Source organism: Colias croceus, chromosome 10, assembly GCF_905220415.1.
Source record: "Colias croceus chromosome 10, ilColCroc2.1".
Taxonomy (NCBI): domain Eukaryota; kingdom Metazoa; phylum Arthropoda; class Insecta; order Lepidoptera; family Pieridae; genus Colias; species Colias croceus.
Genome location: NC_059546.1, coordinates 2305346 through 2326020, shown reverse-complemented (window position 1 = coordinate 2326020; position 20675 = coordinate 2305346). Strand labels below are relative to the sequence as shown.

Here is a 20675-nt window from a genome sequence, read left to right as displayed (position 1 = left end):
AGAGAGATGTTACATGGTTATCTAAATTTCAGGTGATGACTTGGTGCAGTGTGTTCCAACGAAGAAAGGGCACCAGATAATGTTCCAAGGCTACACGTATGTGTTTAAATGTAAGCTGCAGTGTGGAGCTGAGCAGTGGTGTTGTTCTTATAGGCAGAAAACTGGTTGCATTTCCGTGATAAACATGCAAACTTATGGTGTTGAAGTTGTGAGAGATTTCCATAATCACAAGAAACCTATGTTTTCGGACTAGTGGTTAAACATATCTATAGTGTATTGGGGCAATAAAATTTGAACTTACAAAGAATAATGTATAGAATAAGTTGGAAATTGTGTAGCAGTTATTTTCCTTATCATTTATGCTTGATATTGCATTTGCAATAATTGGGATAATATTATTATGATAACTTTTGAGTTGTTCTTTATTTATGGAAATTATTTAACCCACTGAGCCCCGAGCGGCCCGATCGGGCCAAGACACAATAGATTTTCTATTGTGTCTGTGATTCCGGGGGCTGAGTTTTTAAATTAAATAAGAACATTTTTGCCTATTATAATAGGTCTATGTGTAGCACACATTATTTGTAGTATTTTTGCCCTTATTTTACAAGGATGGGGTTTAATAATTTACATTAGGTACTTTTAATATTCATATTAATTCTAAACAAAGTATTATTAATCAATATTATTAGTTTGCTTAGTTCTCTAATAACAAAATATTTTGTAAAAATCAGTATTAAAGTGTGAACAAATATGCAGTATTTCATTTTTACTCTTGTCCATTTGTATCTAATAAAAGTTTATACATATCTAAAGTTGTTTCATTATCCCTACAAAAATCTCATCAAAATTAAACAGTAAGATATTTGGATAAAAAGTTTGTATACATTTCTATAACTATTTGCAGTCATATAATATTACCACTTAATTAAAAAAAATTTTTTTCACAGAAAAGCTACCAGAGTGGGTGCCGATATACTTTATGATGTTAAGTGATAATAAATACAAGTGTAACATATGTGACTCGGAGGTGGATGTTACGGAGAAGTGTCTGGAATTGGTGATTCACTTGCAGGGGTGTCATAAGGAAGTGTATGAGCTTCATAAGGTATGTAATAATATTTTTTTTAACATAGTTTGTATAAAAAGATAATATTTTAAGCTATTGCATAGCTTTAAGCGCGACGAACGAATGTAAAAATTCCGTAACAAATAAAACCTAACACCCCCCACTCCAACCGGCACAGCGATGCGATGCTATACTGCGGTAGTCCTCGAGTGCCACACATATTTTTTATAAATAATATTTTCAGTTTCATTTTGAATCTATTACGTAAATCATGACAAAGTTAGGGAGCTTATAAAAGTTACAGTTTAGAAAAAACAAGAACAAAAATATAAAAAAATAAAAACAAGAGCTTGTTTTCAATTTAATATCAAAAATTTCTTACCTTTTATTGAGATCTGCTATTTCTCCACCCTATAGAAAAACAATCAAACCGAATATTGCATATTTATCCTAAATAATTCTTAACAACAATGACCTAAAATCTTGTATTTCCAAGTTATACATATTATATAAGTTATATAAATATAAATAATTTTCTAGGATAGTTCCGATGCAGGTGTCGGCTACCAAATCGAGTTCCTACAGTTTAGTATGAAAGATGTCGATCTCAAGAATGACTCTGTCATCTTGGGGGAGATTTGCGAAACACCCGAAGTTCTTAAGGATGCTCCGAAGGAAGAATTGGACCAATCTGACTTTTTATTGCTTCCCAATAAACAGGAGGAAAAGCATAAAGCTATTTTAGGTATGTATAATAGTGTGTGTTTTCTAATTTCTTACATGTTAGATTAGTTTAGGTCTATAGAAATGATACCTTCTGATTATTTAGTAAACATAAAATATTCATAGTAATTTTAATAATTAATATTAACATCATATATAACATCCTTCCTCATTTTTTTATGGCATTTATGAACTATCTCATTGTTGTAAAATTCATACTTTTGTCATAAATTTCTTGCATATTAACCCATTGAGCCCCAAGCGGCCCGATCTGACCACGACACAATAGATTTTCTATTGTGTCTGTGATTCCGGGGGCTGAGTTATTAAACTTAAATAATCTTCAAGCTTATTATTTTACTGTAATATAATAACAATTACTTCTAGAACAAAGCAGAAAACGGAGTTGGGTATGGAAGTATTTCGAGCAATTGACCAAAACAATATACAGATGTTCGCTATGCAGCGTAGTTCTTTCAATAAAAGGCAGTAATTCTAACAACATGAATAGACACATAAGAACGCGGCATTCTGCAGTTTTCGCGTCAGAAATCACTACGAAAGGCGGTCAAGATGATGACGTCATAGGTGTCAGTATCAAATGGGACACTCCTAAAGAAGGAAGCGTGGAAAAAGTGGCGGGAAGCGCACGTGAGTAGCTTTTTGTAGTTTTTTTTATAGATAAAGTCTGTAATTTGCTTCAAGGATTATCAATGAAACTTTTTTTTTTTGGATTAACATATCAAATCTCTCTTAGTACAGGACTTGTTTGAATTCCTAATTTTACTAAACTAGCCAATAGTTTAGTATATGCATGATCAAAAAAGGGACAAAAAAATAATAATTAAAAATCTTCTTTTTATTCTCAATCAAATTAAGACATGACTATCTCTGTATGTATATTTCAGTTAGTATTTTTCAATGATACTAAAGGGTATACTCAGGTTATGCACCACCAATACTGTATTTACATACGGCAAAGTTATCGAATCTGTTCTTTCACTCTCAAACAAACAACAGCTGGCTCTTCTCCACGAGTTAGGCAATTACCTGACATTCTATTCTGGAGCATATCCTATCTATAACTTTTCTACTAATATTATAAAGAGGAAAACTTTGTTTGTTTGATTGTATCATCAACAACTGGACTCATAAACTACTGGACCGATTTTGATGAAATTTGGCACAGATAATCTTTAAACCCTCAGAAAGAACATAAGCTACCTTTTATTGCGAAATATGTACCACGGGCGAAGCCGGGTCGGACTGCTAGTAATCTATAACTTTACAAACACGATTTATTTACCCATAGGAACAAAGAAGCCCAGACGCAGTTGGGTCTGGTCGTACTTCAGCCTGGTATCAAGAACTAGAGCTCGATGCAAACTTTGTAAGCGAGTGATCAGCCATGGTGGTAATGCGACTGGTAATATGAACAGGCACTTGAAGATTGTGCATAATAAATGGGGAGGTGAGTCTATATTATATTGTTGTAGACAGTAGCTTCACTATTTCAGTGTTTTTTCGATAATTGGCTTGATAATTTTTAAAGAATAGAAAAAAGAAATCGATCATTAGGTGGGACTCGAACCCGCATGTTTTTGGAAAAAAATTAAATACTATAAAACTAAATACTCAATAATTTGCTTGATAAGGGAAAAATTTCTAAGAGATTTCGGTTTTTTTCATTAGTTTGAAATCGTGTTTTATAGTTACTTTTGACTTTTGACTTTTACTGGAACTTTTGACTTTTTAAGCTATTGCATAGCTTCTATCGCGGGCCTTGAGCGCGGGGACCGAATAGAGAAATTCCGTAACGAAAAAACCTCACGCTCCCCACTTTGACGGGCTCGGAGGTGTGGCTTGAAGGCATGCTATGCAATAGCTTTACCGCGGCAGTCCCCGAGTGCCACACGTCTTTTTTTTTCATTTATATGGCTATACTTAACTAAAATGCATGTGAAATATAACAAAAAAAAAAAAACACAGACAGCGTGTGACATGACAAACGTTCCATCTCGCTTCTTCACACTATCTCTAGAATTTGCTATAGGTACCCATTTTTTTTCTAATAAAGTACAAATTATAACAGTCAGTTTGTTTTTCAGACGGCAGCCATTGGGTCTGGAAAGTATTCAACGTCGGCGACAACACGTATTCTTGTAAAATATGTCAATACGAATTTATAAAATTCGATAACATAGAGAATAGCATACAGACTATACTAGATCATTTGAAAAGCGAACACAACGTCGTTTCGGGGTCACAGATAATAACAAGCGCTACATTTGAAGTAAATAATGATTAGTGCGATTTTAGTTAATGGGTTGCCAGGAATTATACGTAAAATAGTGTGTTAGGTTATTTAGACTCCGGGAGTGTTTACTTCAGTTGTCTCTTTCGCTCACTATAGTTGAATTATGCCATCTCTTTTTGACGTCTAAATGTGTGTGCTTTAGTAGTTATGCCGTTTTTGAAGATTGAATGTTTTGTTGGTAACCTATCTACACCTTTTTATTTATAATATTATTTAATACATACCAGTTTTATCCAATGCTAGATAATGGAATACTTACTAGCTTTTTAACCGACTTCAAAAAAAAAGGAGGAGGTTATCAATTCGGCCGGTATTTTTTTTATTTTTTTATTTTTTATGTATGTACACCAATTACTCCGAGGTTTCTGAACCGATTTACGTGATTCTTTTTTTGTTCGATGCGGGATGGTGTCGAATTGGTCCCATAAAAATTTTAGTCGGATAGGCCCAGTAGTTTTTATTTTATGAGCATTTTTGTCTGTAGGTATTTGTAAATTTTGCAAGTGCAAGTTTGAAGTCGGTTGTTTTTAACGCAGTTATCACTTGTTATTTAATTTTTGTCAAATCGATTTTATGTTTTTAGTAAAAGAGCATTCTTCACTTTCGTGTTGAAAAATTAGGGTTACTATTTATTTTAGAGATTTAATATTATTTATGAGAATTTAACTGTTCTTATGCAATGTAATGCTTTAGTTTTGAATTTGTTTGGCTATGATATGAAAATTGAAAAAAAATCACACTTACTATGATATATAAAAAAGCTAGATACGTTACCCGCTCTCTATTTTGGCAAGAAAAAACTCAGGTAAGTGCCCGAGTTTCACTTAGTCACGCACCATTCAGCGTCGTGGCTGGACGTTCTTTTTGTATTTTAATCGGCAGTTGTTATTACGAAGTACATGAGTGAGACATGTATTATGTCTCGTGTGTGAGAGTGAAAGAGAGAACAACTGTATTGGTGATAATGCGTTAGTAAGTAGGTATGTATTGATTACGCTGTTTTTTAGTGCAATGATGTTGGCGTATGCCGCGTCTACTAATATAATAGGTCATTGCACACTTATGAGTAAAAGGTATCTTTTGAGTCATTCATTTAAACTTGATTTAAAAATGTTTATTGAATTAAAATTATTTTCACTTGTGAATAAATCGAGATATTTAAATCTTGTGTTTTTAGGATTCAATTGTAATTAATACAAAATGAAGAGTCATAATTTTCAAAGAGAACTACTTAAAAGTATTTTGCCATTTAAATAATAATAATAAATAATAAATAGGCGATGGGGCCAAATGTTAAGCATAATTAATTATGTTTTATATATTCTGTACAAAATCATCTGTATTTTCTGAATTTCCTATGATTTCATAATGTATTGGTGTGTCGTCAAAGCATCATAAAGTTAATATATTCGTTTTCATTTGATCATAATATTGTTAGAGTTTTAAATAAATTAAATATGTATATTAATCAAATGAATATGGTGATATTAACATAGGGTATTGTATAGAAAAATCACAACGAAAATTGAATCATATTTAGTGTGTAAACCTATATTTCGCCTGTAAACTTCCATATTCCATAACCCAGTAAAAATTAACGAATATGTTATAAAGCATTTATATTCTAGATTTTATTTTAAAAAAATGTATGTTACCAAAAAAAAGTTACGGTCAGAGTGCAAATACATAAATAAAATCTTTTAAACATTTAACAAAGTCTAGTAAAAATAAACCAGTGTTTAAATTATATTTCATTTATTTGTTATCAATAATGTAACAACTAACAATATAATACGATAAAGTGAAAATTGAAGAAAAATAAAAAACAAGATGGCGGATAGAGAAACGCGAAGGTTTCGTCGAAATGACATTTCCCGCGTATTCATCCGCCATTTTTTTTTCTCCAATTGTCGCTTTGTCGATAGGCTATTTTGAAAGGAAACTCGCATAATATAACTGTAAAGCCTTAATATTTAAGCGTCTTTGACTCTTTGATATGCAAAATAACCAAGACTTGAGAGATAATTTAATTTTTAGCTCATTGTAGATACTAGACCCACTGGGCTGGGCCCACATCCCTTCCCGTCCCCTACCTATCCTCTCCTTCCCTATCCTCATTCCCTCCCATCCTCGCCCCTTAAACCTAACTCCTTCCAAATTCCTTTGAGGATAGCAACACATCCACTTCCCAGTGGAGTGGATGCTTATGGGCGGCGTGTATCGCTTAACACCAGGCGACGCGTCGCTCGTTTGCTATCCTATAGCATTAAAAAAAAAAAAAAAAAAAAAAAAAACTAGAATAATTTGTTACGTATTGATTCGCAGGTAAGGCGCACATAGTTTGTGTTATATTTAAAGGTTTAGATATATTTTATAAATAAATATTATCATTTTCTTGTTTGTTTTCTTTTATTGTAATTTTCACCAAATGAAAAATGGTAAACCATTTGATGATTTATTTTGTTAAGTAGCAATTATAGCGAATGAAAAATTCTATTATCATGACTCGATTTTTGTGATATTGTTGTCCTGCAGAAAACACGAGGATAAATACTTATGTAATCCAGAGTGGTAAATACCTGAATTAGCATGAGGATCAATTTTATTAGCTCAGACTACCAGACTACCCTTGGTCAGTTGTTGTTTAAGGAAATGTATGGTAAAGTTGACGGAAAACGCGTTGTCGACATATACCTATAATCCACGAAACGTATTACGTGAGTATAACATTGTATACGTTGTATTGTTTGTAGTGCACAATATTCGTTGTGTTATCTATTGATATTACATTGAATAAAGTAAAGGTATTTGTTATGTTCAAAATTAGATTTTTTATTGAAATCTATCATTTTTATTGTGAATTTGTAGAGAAAAAATGCATTCAAGAAAAGGGCTCAAAATCCAAAATTGACTTAAAGAAAAAGACGAGCAAGACGTTAGCTTCATTTGCGTCAGAAGCGCCTCGTACGTCATCTGTTGGGCGCTGTGTGCAGTGCGGGCGAAGACGCAATAGAAGCACCCGAAGGCGTTGCCATGGATGCAACAAATACATTTGTCCGGATCACTCCAGATATGTGTGCATTTCATGCTTGGAAAATTGTAATTAGTCATAAAACAAATGTGAATCGAAACAACTTTGAACACGCGAGCGAAGTCGCGGGTGGAAAGCTAGTCATTTATGTTACTGATTTTTGATCTCTGTGTTCTTAAAAGAAGTATGTGCATATTATGATAATTTTATTTTGAATAGTAGATACGTTTTTTAATATTAATAAAGAAAATGGCATAATTATGAATTTTATAAAAAAAAAAACTAAAACGGTCAGTGGTCTACACATGTAGTCCGCGCGACCTCTACTATCATCAACTATGATTTTGTAGAAAAAAGATGCACTCGAGAAAAGGGGTCAAAATCCTGAATTGGCTTATTCAATATGAGGAAAAAGATTCCAGCGTCCGAGAAAAAAGCGCCTTTCACTTCGTCTGTTGGGCGCTGTGTTCCCTGCGGGAGAGCTCGCGATAAAAGCAGCCGAAGACGCTGCCACGTATGCAGCAAATTCATTTGTGCGGACCACTCCAGATTTGTAAGCTCTTCATGCTTAGAAAATAGTTCGTAAATATATGTTCGTAAAAATAAGCTCCTAATATACATACAGTTTTTTTTTTCTATACAAAGTGGTTTTTAAAATAATTATATCGATTTTGAGCTTCTTTTGAGTAGTGGATCCACTACTCAAAAGAAGACTTATCCATAAGTCTTCTTAAATTAGCCGCGCGAAGCCGGACGGTCAATAGTGATGTTAAGGTCGGGACGTATGAGTGGTGAAGTCAAATATACAGTTTTTAGAATTTAACTGTTTCTTTGTATGTATGTCCGGGCTAAACTCAATTTAATTACTTCAAATTTGGTACAGAGATAGCATGAAAGGGAAGGACACAGGATCCGGAAATCCCACGGGAACGAGAACTATGCGGGTTATTCTTAAACTACGCGGCCGAAGATTCGAAGGAATTTTTGATGTATCTATTGTAATGTAGATCACGCCCCATTTATTATTTAAAATAAATATTCAATGTACAGTTTTGACTTTTCTACGATTTTCTTATATACAGTTTTAGCATTCGAATCTGAAACTAGGCTCTATGTTGTAATCAATAATGTTTTAATAATTCAGAGACAATTCTTTGTAAAGGAAAATTATGTTATGTACGAAAAGTAGGATCAGTACTGAATAGTCTAATTATATAACCTAAGTTACTGTCTGATATTTTTATTAATTACTTAAAACATCATTAAAAATTATTTTATTTTCTGCAAATTTACTTAATTATTAGCAAATAGATGTAAACTCTAAAATTTGTTGTTGGCTAATAAACTATTATTTTATGTTATTGTAGAGTGAAATAAATAAAACACTGAATAATTTTGACTAGTTTTATTCAAAAACATCCAATTACATCAAATAGGTATTTTTGGCAATATCCATACATATAGGTAACAGTACACAACCACTTCATAGTAAGAGGTAGGGAGGTATATTCATTCATGATATACTATCTTTCTATACAAATATTGTACATTCTAACCTAGTAATAATATTATTACATATATTAGTAACAAAATTAACTATTTAAATAATGTGTTTGCTATAGTATTAACAAAAAAATAAGTGTGGCACTCGAGGACTGCCGCGGTAAAGCTATTACATAGCATCGCATTGCTGTACCGGTTGGAGTGGGGGGTGTTAGGTTTTTTCGTTACAAAATTTTTACGTTCGGTCGCCGCGCTCAAAGTCTGAGTTAAAAGCTATGCAATAGCTTAACAAAAAAGATGTAGCGACCAACAAAAGACGACAAATTATTATAATATTTGGCAAGAACCAAAGTGCACAATTTTGGAGTCATTGGACTATTAAATAAAGGAGAAGCAATAAATGAATTATTTTACATTTTTTACTCTATTCTCATGTGTGTTTTCTATTGCACTATAATAGTATATCTACCATTTTTATTTAATAAAATAAATACAAAAACATCACCTTTCTTATCCATCGTTATACATTTTTTTTCTTACAGATATATATTTAATATTAGTTATAATAATATTACGTTACTCTAAAGCGCGTCACACACGGTGAAGATACTATAATATTTTATGTTAAGATTCTCTAATAAAAAATATTACAGTATCTTAAGGTATCTGGTACTGGTATCAGCGTTCTGACCATGATTTTTCTTTTTGTCATTGCGTACTAAGACCCCTGTAGAACCGCCATCCTGTTACAAATGACCCGAAACACTGACACAAAATACTGTAATATTTTATATTAGAGAATCTTAACATAAAATATTATACCTAGTATCTTCACCGTGTGTGACGCGCTTAATTCTATATGTAAAATTAATATTTACATTGGTATTTTTAATTAAGCTTACCCTGTATATGATAGGTTCAAAAATGTACAAAATATCATTGTTCAATTTAAAATAACTTCAATACACAATACATGAATATAAACCAAAATTTCTGTAAGCAACGATCAAAAACAATCATAATTATTAACATATTGTCAACGTTTATTATCTAATTAGAAAAAAAAATAAAAAAAAAGACGTGTGGCACTCGGGGACTGCCGCGGTAAAGCTATTGCATAGTATGCCTTCAAGCCACGCCTCGGAGCCCGTCGGAGTGGGGAGCGTGAGGTTTTTCGTTACGGAATTTCTCGATTCGGTCCCTGCGCTCAAGGCCCGCGATAGAAGCTATGCAATAGCTTAAAAACATTGCTGAATAAACCAACATAAAAAATAAGTAGAAAAAATTACTCAGTATTATCAGCTGTAACTTGAAATTTGACACAATTTTTTACTTTGGCAAAACATCTTCAAAATATGTATTGTTTTGAATTCCATTATTTTCATTTCTATTTTTATAAACATTGATATACCTACCAACAAATATATGCGGAATCCTTAATATTTAGGAAAAAAAAAACATTTATCTATACTTCCAGAAAATGACCTAAACAAAATATTAGGATTGAAATTGCCTTCTTACAAGTTGAGCATAACAATAAGCCTAGGATAAATCATGTAAAAACAATCGCGTAGACTACGCTAATATAAAGTGAATCCGAAATATATTAGTCGACATATTTTGTTAAAAATACCACAGTACAAAGTACATCTTTATTTATATTTACAGAGTACAATCACTTAACATTAATTCTAATGATTTGTAAATTTCAGCCATCGATACGAAAAAAATATTTTTCATGACAATCTGATGCATTGATATTTGATATATGTACCAATTAACAATAAAAATATTACAACCCTGTTATTATTGTTTCAAATGTTGAAATCACTAACTCTTGAGCTGTTGCAACTATTTACAATAATACAGCTTATAATATCGTAATAAAATCGTTTAATGTCTATTTTAGACAATTTGTACTGTATATCATTTTATACGCTAGGTTTTCAATCGAAACGGGGTTAGGAATAAAATTCAAGAGCTTTTTAATATCTTTTCAATTCACATGGACATAGATTTATCTTTTAGTTACAACTTCAATAAATATAGAGACAACATTTTGTTTCGAAATAAAAAAATTCTCACACAAAAAATAAAATTTTTTTTTTCAATAAATATACAAACATCTCATTACAATTACTTAAGCATTGATAGGAGGTTTCGGGCCACAGTTATGTATGCTCTGTATATACACGATCCTGCCTCTATACGTGTGAAGGGCTGCCTTACACCACGGCCCTCTTGAGCACCTCCATCGAATCTTACCATTCCTCGCGCATCCATTAAATCTGAACCTATAGCCACCCACATTAATGCCCATTTTCCCTTGCTTACTCAGACAGTACGACGCGAAAGAATCCGCCCCGGAGATGGTCACTGAAACAAAAAAGAAGGTTAGATTTGTTATTGAAACTTGTAGATGGTACATTTTCTTTCACTTAGAACTATGCATAGCTTCTTATAGCAATATTTTCTGCGTATACATTGCAACAAATATTTGTCATTTACCCTTTAAGCAATGTGTTATGATGGCAAACACTGGGTTGTAAGAATATTATCTAGCTATGCTTTTGGACAGTGTAGACCAAAAGGAGCCAATAGGGTAGCCAAGCCAACTTTACTGGACTATTGTCCCGATCATTTTTGTACATGATATAAGTACGATTTGACCACCGCATATTGAATTTGTATATCGATGCATTTACATCAAACGAACATAGAGCTAGAGTTGCAGCTAGAGCATACTTTCGTGATCTTTGAGTGTAAACGAAAAGTCGTATTCAGTGTTGTTCAGTATTAGAACATTGTATAGAATCTTTTATCTTAGAACGCACTAAGAACAACGAAAGAATGCTCAACGCGTGTTTACACTAAAATAATAATTTGATATAGTGGAGTTAGAATGAATATTCGCTCGTTTCATGTAAATACACCGTATTAAGAAGGTACACAGGATAATAGTAAAACATCTAGATCTTTTTAATTCTTTATTAATATAACATAAGAATTATCTGAAAAATAACACATGTTTCATACGATCCGTTATCTGAGCGACAAAAACTGCATGTAAAGGTCAAACCATTGCATTGAACAAAATTTACCTGGTTTTAACTGCTTAATCCTACATTTTCAGTGAAATTTGGCGTATCGAACCGGGGATTTCCCGTCGTGTACGTCGGCAAACACAAGTTCATAAAGCACGAAGCATATAAGGAGAAAATTCGTTGGACTTGCAACAAGCGGATACAGCTGGGGTGCAAGGCTAGTCTCACCACATACGACAATGTTATAGTCAGAAGTTACTTAGCACATAACCATTCGTAGCATTTACTTATTGCATTTATTAGGGTGCTTTTCCACCAGAGATGTGCTGGATGCGTAGCGAGGGAAGTGTTTTTAAAGAACCAATAGTATCGCTCAAATGATAATTATAAATTGTTTTGTATATTTGGTAGGTTTTAGAATGTGTTAAAAACTTTTTATACTACTAATTAATACGGTATTCTCGGTAGAACAACCTTTGTTGGGTCACCTTATAATATAGAATTTGTTAATATAGATCATGGTAAATTTGTATGGAAATAGAAGTGGATGTTTTTATGCATAAATGACGATTTAAAATTTTATTTAATAGCTAATAAACTTGAATATAATAAGAGAATGTTTACATTGATCGAATTTAAATTGACATTTGTAAATTTAGTGCCTTATAATGCCTTGTAAATGTTACATTAGAAGTATATTTTGTAATACCTTTTATAGACTTTGTATATTCCTCATAAAATTTAAGCAAAATATTCTGTAAAAGAAATCGTTCCACAATATTATAGCAACGTAATATTAGAAAATGTCATATTATCTCTGTGTTACAAATGTTTGAATAAACTTTGTTTTACCTATTGGCTATGTTTTATTTGCTTTTTAAGGAAATGTTGTAGGCATTTTTATGAAAGTGTTCTGACGAAGAATTTCATGTAATGATTAGGTATCACTATAATTATATAGCTTGTAGGTATTTGAGTTACGTTAAATTCCCCAATTAAAATAGGTTGGAGACAAATGAGAGAAAATTATTGTCAATACGTTTATTTGGAAAATTATACATTAGGTTTGATAAAATAACCACGAGACATGTCAATTAAAATTGTTTTATAGATTTTTCGGAATTAAAACACTGTAAAAAATATAGTTATAAATAATTTTTATTTTTTATTGTATAAGTACAAATAATACCCAAAAACAGAATAAACGATTCACAACACACTTAAAACTAAAGCATACATTTAGTAATAACATTATTCAGAGGATTTATTATCTCCCTCTCCATCTTCCGAGGATTTTGATGCAAGAGGATCTTTAGCAGGATCCACTTCATCTTGTTTATGATTTTCTTTTTCATTAGAGTCATTATTATCAGAAATATTGTTTTCATTCACTACAGTATCATTAAGTGCAGCGCTTTCCTTAGCCTTTTCTACTTCACTCTTATTTTCCAATGATACAGTATTAGATATAACAGGAGCGAATATATGTTCTGGATTTACAGAATTTTCAATATCAATAAAATTGAAATTTGCCTCGTCATCCTTCATAGTTTTACACTCTGACGTAGACTCAGGAGTCTGAGTAGTGAATTCAAAGTTTTGTTGAATACAAGACTTTCTTGTATTCTCTAGTTCCATTTCTTCTCCATCTGATAGTATTTCTATTGGAGCTTCATCTCTTACGACCTCAATGACGTCATCATCAGAGGTATTACCACTATCTATGGTTTCTCTGGCTCCTGTTGTGATAACGTTCGTGATGATTCCGCGAGCTGAAAATATAAAATAGTAAGTATCTTCCTTGAAAATAACAAAAATAGGACAATTGCCAATGAACTTGTTGATTGAAAGTATAAAAACACATTATTATTATTAAACAACAATCCCTCAGGCCCTAATGCATGGTGAGGAATGAAACATTAATAGAAATATATTTGTATACTCAATTTTTCTCTAGAACCGCACACTCAGTAAGAAGGTTGCCACCTTATTTTTTATTGAAGACCAAATTGTTATTTTTATTGAGGAGAGAAAAAAGCATAAAGCGCGTCACACACGGTGAAGATACTATAATATTTTATGTTAAGATCCTCTAATATAAAACGTTATAGTATCTTATGGTATCCCGGTATCAGCGTTCTGACCATCATTTTTCTTTTTGTCATTGCGTACCCGAAATTTTGTGGGTCATTTGTAACAGGATGGCGGTTCTACAGGGGCCTTAGTACGCAATGACAAAAAGAAAAATGATGGTCAGAACGCTGATACCGGATACCTTAAGATACTATAACGTTTTATATTAGAGGATCTTAACATAAAATATTGTAGTACCTATCTTCACCGTGTGTGACGCGCTTTAGTTTTGTTAAATAAAAATATATTATTTTATTGGAATTCGATGAATTTGAATTTTAGAAAATTGAATTGAATAAAACAATATACAGTAATTATACTCAATAAGTTTATTATTTCTACAATTGTACTAGCGACGGATATTTTAAATCCAAATACAATTAATTAATAACAACATTTAATTCAAATCGTATATCATCTTTTAATAGAATTATAAATGAAATGTATAAAGACCTTAAACAACTATAATAATCTGTATAAATAAATAACGAAAAACGTAAAAAGATAACTATTATTGCTTTTCGAATTACCACAATTTTTACCAAATCAACCGGACTCAATTAGGACACAATAAATTAATTAAAAAAAAAAAAAAGTTCCTATAATATTTTACCTACTATAAACCCTAAACTAAGACCCATATTTACAACTAGCTTCCGCCCGCGACTCCGTCCGAGCAGAAAAATTAAGAAAAATTAAGATTTTTTTTCTACGTATTTTTCCGGGATAAAAAGTATCCTTTTTTATGCCCAGGATAATAAGATATAATTATACCAAGTTTCATCGAAATCGAACCGATAGTTTTCACGTGATGCCTGAACATACAGACAGACAGACAGACAGACAAAATTTTTTTTAATCACATATTTGGGCTTGGTATCGATCCAGTAACACCCACTGCTATTTATTTTTTCAATATTTTCAATGTACAGAATTGACCCTTCTACAGATTTATTATATGTATAGATTTACATCTGGAGTTGCATTAAAAGCTACTTTATTGATGGAATAACAAAAAATATATGCTTACCTACCCAAAAAGATAGTATAATATATAAGATATCCACTGGTAATGCTACAGAGTGGAGATCAACAATAAAAAGATATGTTTTGACCTCGAAACACGATAAAATAGTATAATAAATATATTATAAACTAAAACCTTCCCAGAAAAACTTTACTTTTGCATGGCCTATCCATTGATGAAAACAGAATTAAAATTGGCGCTGCAGTTTTTGAGTTAGACAAACAGACAGACGCGGCAACAGATTTTACAATACGTTAGACTCCAGTTTTTTAGTGGTAGGTATAATTATTACAAACAGTAGGAAGATTTGTGATAGAGATTTTATTCACGCCCCAATAAGAGCCTACTTCACTTCATAGACCACCTAGTCATAATAAATTTGCATCCCAGGTTCTTTCTTGCTCCAATACGAAATTCTTCTCTTTATCTTCAATTGTGCGTACTTCAGCGGATCTTGTTTTATTCGTCTGTACCTCGCTCTCTCTGCAATCTTCTTTCTTAGCAACACCTCCTCTCTAGTCATTCTTTGACGCTTTCTTCTTTGCCTATCTGCAAATATTCTGTATTTGTATCTATATATGTTAATATATAAAACTCAAAGGTGACTGATATAGTGATCTATCAACACACAGCCCAAACCAATGGACGTATCGGGCTGAAATTTGGCATGCAGGTAGATGTCATAATGTAGGCGTCCCCTAAGAAAGGATTTTCCGATATTCTTACGGGAACGGGGAAAAACGGGGATGCACGTACAAAGTCGTGGGCGGAAGCTAGTCTACATATAAAATTCTTACGTCACAATGTTAGTCACAATACTCCTTCGAAACGGCTGGACCGTTTGTCATGAAATTTTGTGTGCCTATTGGGTAGATGAAGATCTGAGAATCGGGCCACATCTATTTTTCATACCCTTGATAAGAGTAAGGCAGAACAACGTTTGCCGGGACAGTTAGTTATTAAAATATAATCTCGAAGCTGCACATGATTAATTTATCTAAATCTGAGTAAAACACAATCAACGTTTATAGTTAGACCTTTTATTATAAATTTCGTGTCTTTTATACAAGGAAAAAATCCATATAAGTATTATATAGTTTCGAAAAAATATACGCCTTTTATTGTGTTAGAGCTCTTCAAGTTAATAACAAATATGAAAGTTTGTTTTGTTTCATATTTGTTGTTATTTCCAATTAAAAAAAAACTTATTAAAAATATCCTCTAAATGATATAAATACTTAAAAAAATGTAAAATCTGCTCACACACTATTTGTTAAACGCAAAATCTTCACTCTGGAGTTACTTATAAGTGAGTGTGTTCTCCTGAGGGATATATCTCGCCGTTGATAATACGAATTTTACATTTACATCCGTATTGCAGTCTCTTGCTGCAGCGCCAAAAACTCCTGTCTGACTTTACATAATCCAAGCGAAAACGGTGCTCTCCCAGGGTGAGGATTTTGCCTCCCCTGGATGACATAGAAATTATACCTGCAGATAAAAATACCAGTTAATCAAGTCAGTTTATCGATCCTTTTTGTTTTTTTTAAGTGGGGAAATCTTCCAAAGATACCCATGGCTCCCGGGGAAGGAGCCGTGGGTTATGTCGGATTCTTACCGACTAAAACCCCACTGTGTTCCGTCGAGCCGCTTTAATGATGGGGCCGCGGGTATTGGTTGGAATTCTTCCTCGACCAGTTTATCGATCCTAGATCGAGACCTATTTGGTCTAGAATTCGGTACGGTTTAATTAATGAAAAAGAAGTTGTGTAGTCAGCGTTTGTTGGTGCATGATATAGGAAACAATAATATATACAAAACTATCGTGAATGATGCTACTATAAGGAACACCAGCCAGAAAGAAAAAGGTCAGCCATTGAAATATAAAGTGTAAATACTATATTAAGATCACCAATTCTAGCTATTCCTAGTAATTGAAATCGTGTGCATTGAAAATAGTCTCCGGGTGATTATGCTCATTATTCAGGATGACAATTTCGTCATCTATCGTGTGGACTTTAGCTGTACAATCAGCATGTGTAGCGCACTTCCAGTTCTTTTTCACATAGTTTAGACAATATGTACGACAGATGAAAGCGTAGCCTCCAATTACCATTTGTCGTGTGCCCTTCGTTGAAATTCTGAAATAAGCTGGAATAGAAACTATTTGGGTTAATTTCTATGTGATTTTAAAGACTGGCAATGGTGACTTCACATAACGATGTTATAGTTGATCCCTCTAGTGACCTTGTTTTTTAAACTTTGAAATGTACTGAATTACAATCTATGTGTAATCATGTCAACTTGAGTTTTATTCATAAGTATAAATACTTCATATTTGTAACTTTGGAACGTTTGAAATCACCAATTAAATATTTAATTCTAATTTAATTAATACGTTACCGGTTTAGAATCGGTATTTAATAAATCATAGGATACAATATCGGAATACCATTATTGTATCCTATGATTTATTAAATGTCTATTATAGGTAATGATAATGCTTATTATTTTAATAAAGTTTATTTTACCACAACTTTCTGCTATAACAAATCTATTCTTCTATTCCAACTCGGTTCTACATCATTTATTTTAATGACTAAGAATCAATAAACATATTATATTTAATTATTAATAATGAATTAGACAAAACCCAATTTAAAGCCTTGAAATAAATGAAAAAATACTCCTTTTAAAGGATTGCAGGCCGATTAAATATCAATTATTAACTTCCAATATCTATTTGAGATCCTACTAATATCACAAATCTAAATGTCTATCCATGTACACTGCTCAATCACACTAAGAGTTCTATCAGACGAAGTATGAACGGTGCTGGTATGACGGTATAACTTTTATTAGGGAGTGAACCTTCTGTACGTAGTACTATTATATATTCTGTGTCAGTAGTTACATTTTATAAAACTTCCCATTAGCGCTATAATACTGCGGTGGATCATGGTTATGATCTGCCCCTAGAGTGATCTCGTTGTTTTGTGTATTCACATAAGCCCTACAGCCATACGGCCTTCGCGAGCAGTACCATAATATTTTGCCTGTCCGAGTCTGCCACGCCTTCTTGAAGGTGTATTTCTGATACATCAGCAACGGATTCCTTTTTGTACTGGGTGATATGAAACGAACTGTGAAATTAATGTTGTTTATATTACAGGTCGAGGATTATGCTATGGAAATATGATTTAACTTCTTGGGATTCTAAAACTACGACTACTAGAATGAATTTCTGAAGAATCAGGATTCATTCGTTTTTTGTAAGGACATCGCCATGTTGAAATATCATTTTTGGGTCATTTTTAAATTTTCTATTTTCAAATTGTCTCAGAATAATTTCAAATACACAACGAGGCAGATTGTAATTCAATTATTTATAAATACAATAATATTGCATCCATATTATGCATAATGAAAATAAAACGTTGGCCATATTTAGAAAGAAAGTATATTTATTTAAATTTAAACAACCTAAACAAATACGGTTTAAAGTGAATATATACATATACATATATGTGATGTCAAAATTCCTAAAATACATTCTAAATTATTCCTAAGGTGACGAAAACTAGTCATAAACAAATTAATTGCGTTACATTTACGAACTGTAGTATTTAAAATGCTATTGACAAAATTGATTATAATATTTTAATAATAGCATTATGCCCCACAATTTTAGTATCTAGAAGTCTAAATGAAAAAGCAGATCATGGACGTATAAAGCTTGGTGAAACAATTAGTCCACTTTTTATTATCCTAATGACCGCCTCCTTGGTAAAGTGGTTAACGCGTGAGCGTTGAATCGATGGGACCTAGGTTCGATTCCCGGTGGAGACGAAGAAAAAAAATGTCTCGGTTTGACAGGACACAGAAAGCTGATCACTTACTTGTTTCTAAAGAAAATCGATCAGATGTATGCATCATGCATCTGCCCCTTACCCCACTAGGGGACATGGGACTTATATACTTTTATGTTAGTCAAAAGTATCTTCAGGCTTATCCTGTTCCAGCATATTACACTGAAGTTTATCCATATCCCATTGTATTGGAGGATCATGGTCATGAGGAGACGCAGCTAGCAGCTTCTCACCCCAGGTATTAGCATACGCCTTACATCCAAATTTCCGTTTGGAACAATACCACACAGTCACTCCATTCTTGTTCACTCGTTGACGTTTGTAGGAGAAATTCTTGTGGATTAGTCTCGGATGCTTCCCGACAAAATCCATTATGAAGACCGCTGAAATATGAAAATTGGTATCATCTATACTTATTATATAAAGCTGAAGAGTTTGTTTGAACCACAAGAAGTACTGCACAAAGTTCAAAAATTATTTCATCGTATAGTGTGTAACAGGAAGTTTAAAAAGTAATAAAGTAGGGAAAAATTTTAAAGATGCCTCAAAATCTATAAAGTTTTCAAATTTCCGAACATAATCCAATTTTTTACGAAATTACTTGTGTAATATAAAATAGACAATAGACATACCTGTCGTGGTTCTGAATTGACTTGGTTGTAGTTGAAGGAAATGGAGCATTCTTCGAAAAAAAAAAATAAAACAAATTTTCTGCTAATTTAACGTAACGGCACCAGTCTTGTACAGATTAAGGAAAAAAATCAAGTTTTTTGCAAATTACTCATAGGTTTTTTAACTTTATTGGATATTGTTTTTGAATACCTTTAGTTCAATGTTAGTTTAACATAACCATTGTTAGAAAAAAGATTACAATGCATAAATAATAAAGTTATTTATAAATTAAAAAAACACTTTTTTGCACCAGTGTTGGACAGTTAAAATCTAATGATGGACATCCAGTTTTGGACAACATCCAGTTATGAACACCCAATTATGGACTGTACCTAAAGTTGTTTCTCCAGTTATTTACACTTGGAGAAGACTTATAGTTATCAATAAATTCTTGCAAATGATGATTGGAATACAATAAATCTGGGATGTATTCATAAAAAATAGTATTTATTAATTATTTTGCATACTTATAATATTTTAAACAGTCTTAATTTCCATTTTCTAGGCAAAAATTGGACAAAGGCATCGTTATTTAATCTGAGTTGTGTCCGTTAAGAAAAAAACAATATGGGTTCTCAATAAGTCAGGGATGAAAAATATAACTAAAAAAAGTACTGCCACACATCCATCCATTTTGGGAACTCTTCTTCTTCGTCGTATCACTCTAGTCAGAGCGAAGGTGGTCAACATGAGGTTTGAAGGGTAGATGTTACCCGCTTCACGATGTTCCACCATATCTCTCTGTTTCCTGGCATTCCGCTACACTCGTGAAGTGAACCGCCAATAGCAGCCTTCATCTGATCGATCCATCGATATGGATTCCAAATTGTAGCACGAGGCAAAAAGTTTATTTTAAACTGTTGTCAAGATGGTGTGGATTAAATTTAAGCGTGTGTGCTGTATGGTGGTGGAATTTAGCAGCAGACAGCGATCCAAACAGTTCATCAGAGATGATAGATGCGTTACAATGCGCATAAGGATGCGATTTATCTACGCAGTGATAGAGAATGAAGCCAAGAACGAGTCGCACAGCACATAATGACCCATTGTTCTAAAATATATTCTTCATGTTCAGATATATATTGTGTTGTTGGACCCATTGAGCAGACCTTAGGACTTTTAACTGATAGTTTATTGTGCAAATTCATTCTTGGCACTTCAAATCCTTCAGCGGCTTTTGTTACTTTATCCCTACTATTAAGGGCATTGATTGCATTACCAATTTGTCGGGGAGTGTAATTATAACAAAAAATATCAATGTCCATTATAGGAACCAAAGCAAATCCA

At 32.6% G+C, this 20675-nt stretch overlaps 3 protein-coding genes across 3 annotated transcripts in view; 1 reads left to right on the top strand and 2 right to left on the bottom strand.

Annotated features, from left to right (window-relative positions):
• LOC123694735 (protein tramtrack, beta isoform) overlaps positions 1-4115 on the top strand; it is a 437925-nt gene extending 433810 nt beyond the window's left edge. Inside the window, exons 5-9 of the mRNA XM_045640237.1 lie at positions 951-1108; positions 1610-1814; positions 2180-2443; positions 3105-3263; positions 3901-4115. Coding sequence (XP_045496193.1) covers positions 951-1108; positions 1610-1814; positions 2180-2443; positions 3105-3263; positions 3901-4100 — 986 coding nt within the window. The 3' untranslated portion in view covers positions 4101-4115. The remainder of the gene's footprint in view (positions 1-950; positions 1109-1609; positions 1815-2179; positions 2444-3104; positions 3264-3900) is intronic.
• Positions 4116-12827: 8712 nt separating this feature from the next.
• On the bottom strand, positions 12828-13550 carry LOC123694765 (probable myosin-binding protein 4; the record flags this gene model as incomplete). Its single annotated transcript, XM_045640332.1, has 1 exon — positions 12828-13550. A coding segment is annotated over one exon (612 nt), but the record flags the coding sequence as incomplete, so codon positions are not given.
• A 4743-nt stretch (positions 13551-18293) lies between these two features.
• Positions 18294-19438, bottom strand: LOC123694764. Its single transcript, XM_045640331.1, has 2 exons — positions 19349-19438; positions 18294-19099 (listed from the first exon to the last, which is right to left on the bottom strand). Exons 1-2 carry the CDS (start codon positions 19395-19397, stop codon positions 18834-18836), a joined length of 315 nt encoding a protein of 104 aa, XP_045496287.1. The 5' UTR covers positions 19398-19438; the 3' UTR covers positions 18294-18833.
• Between the last annotated feature and the right edge of the window lie 1237 nt (positions 19439-20675).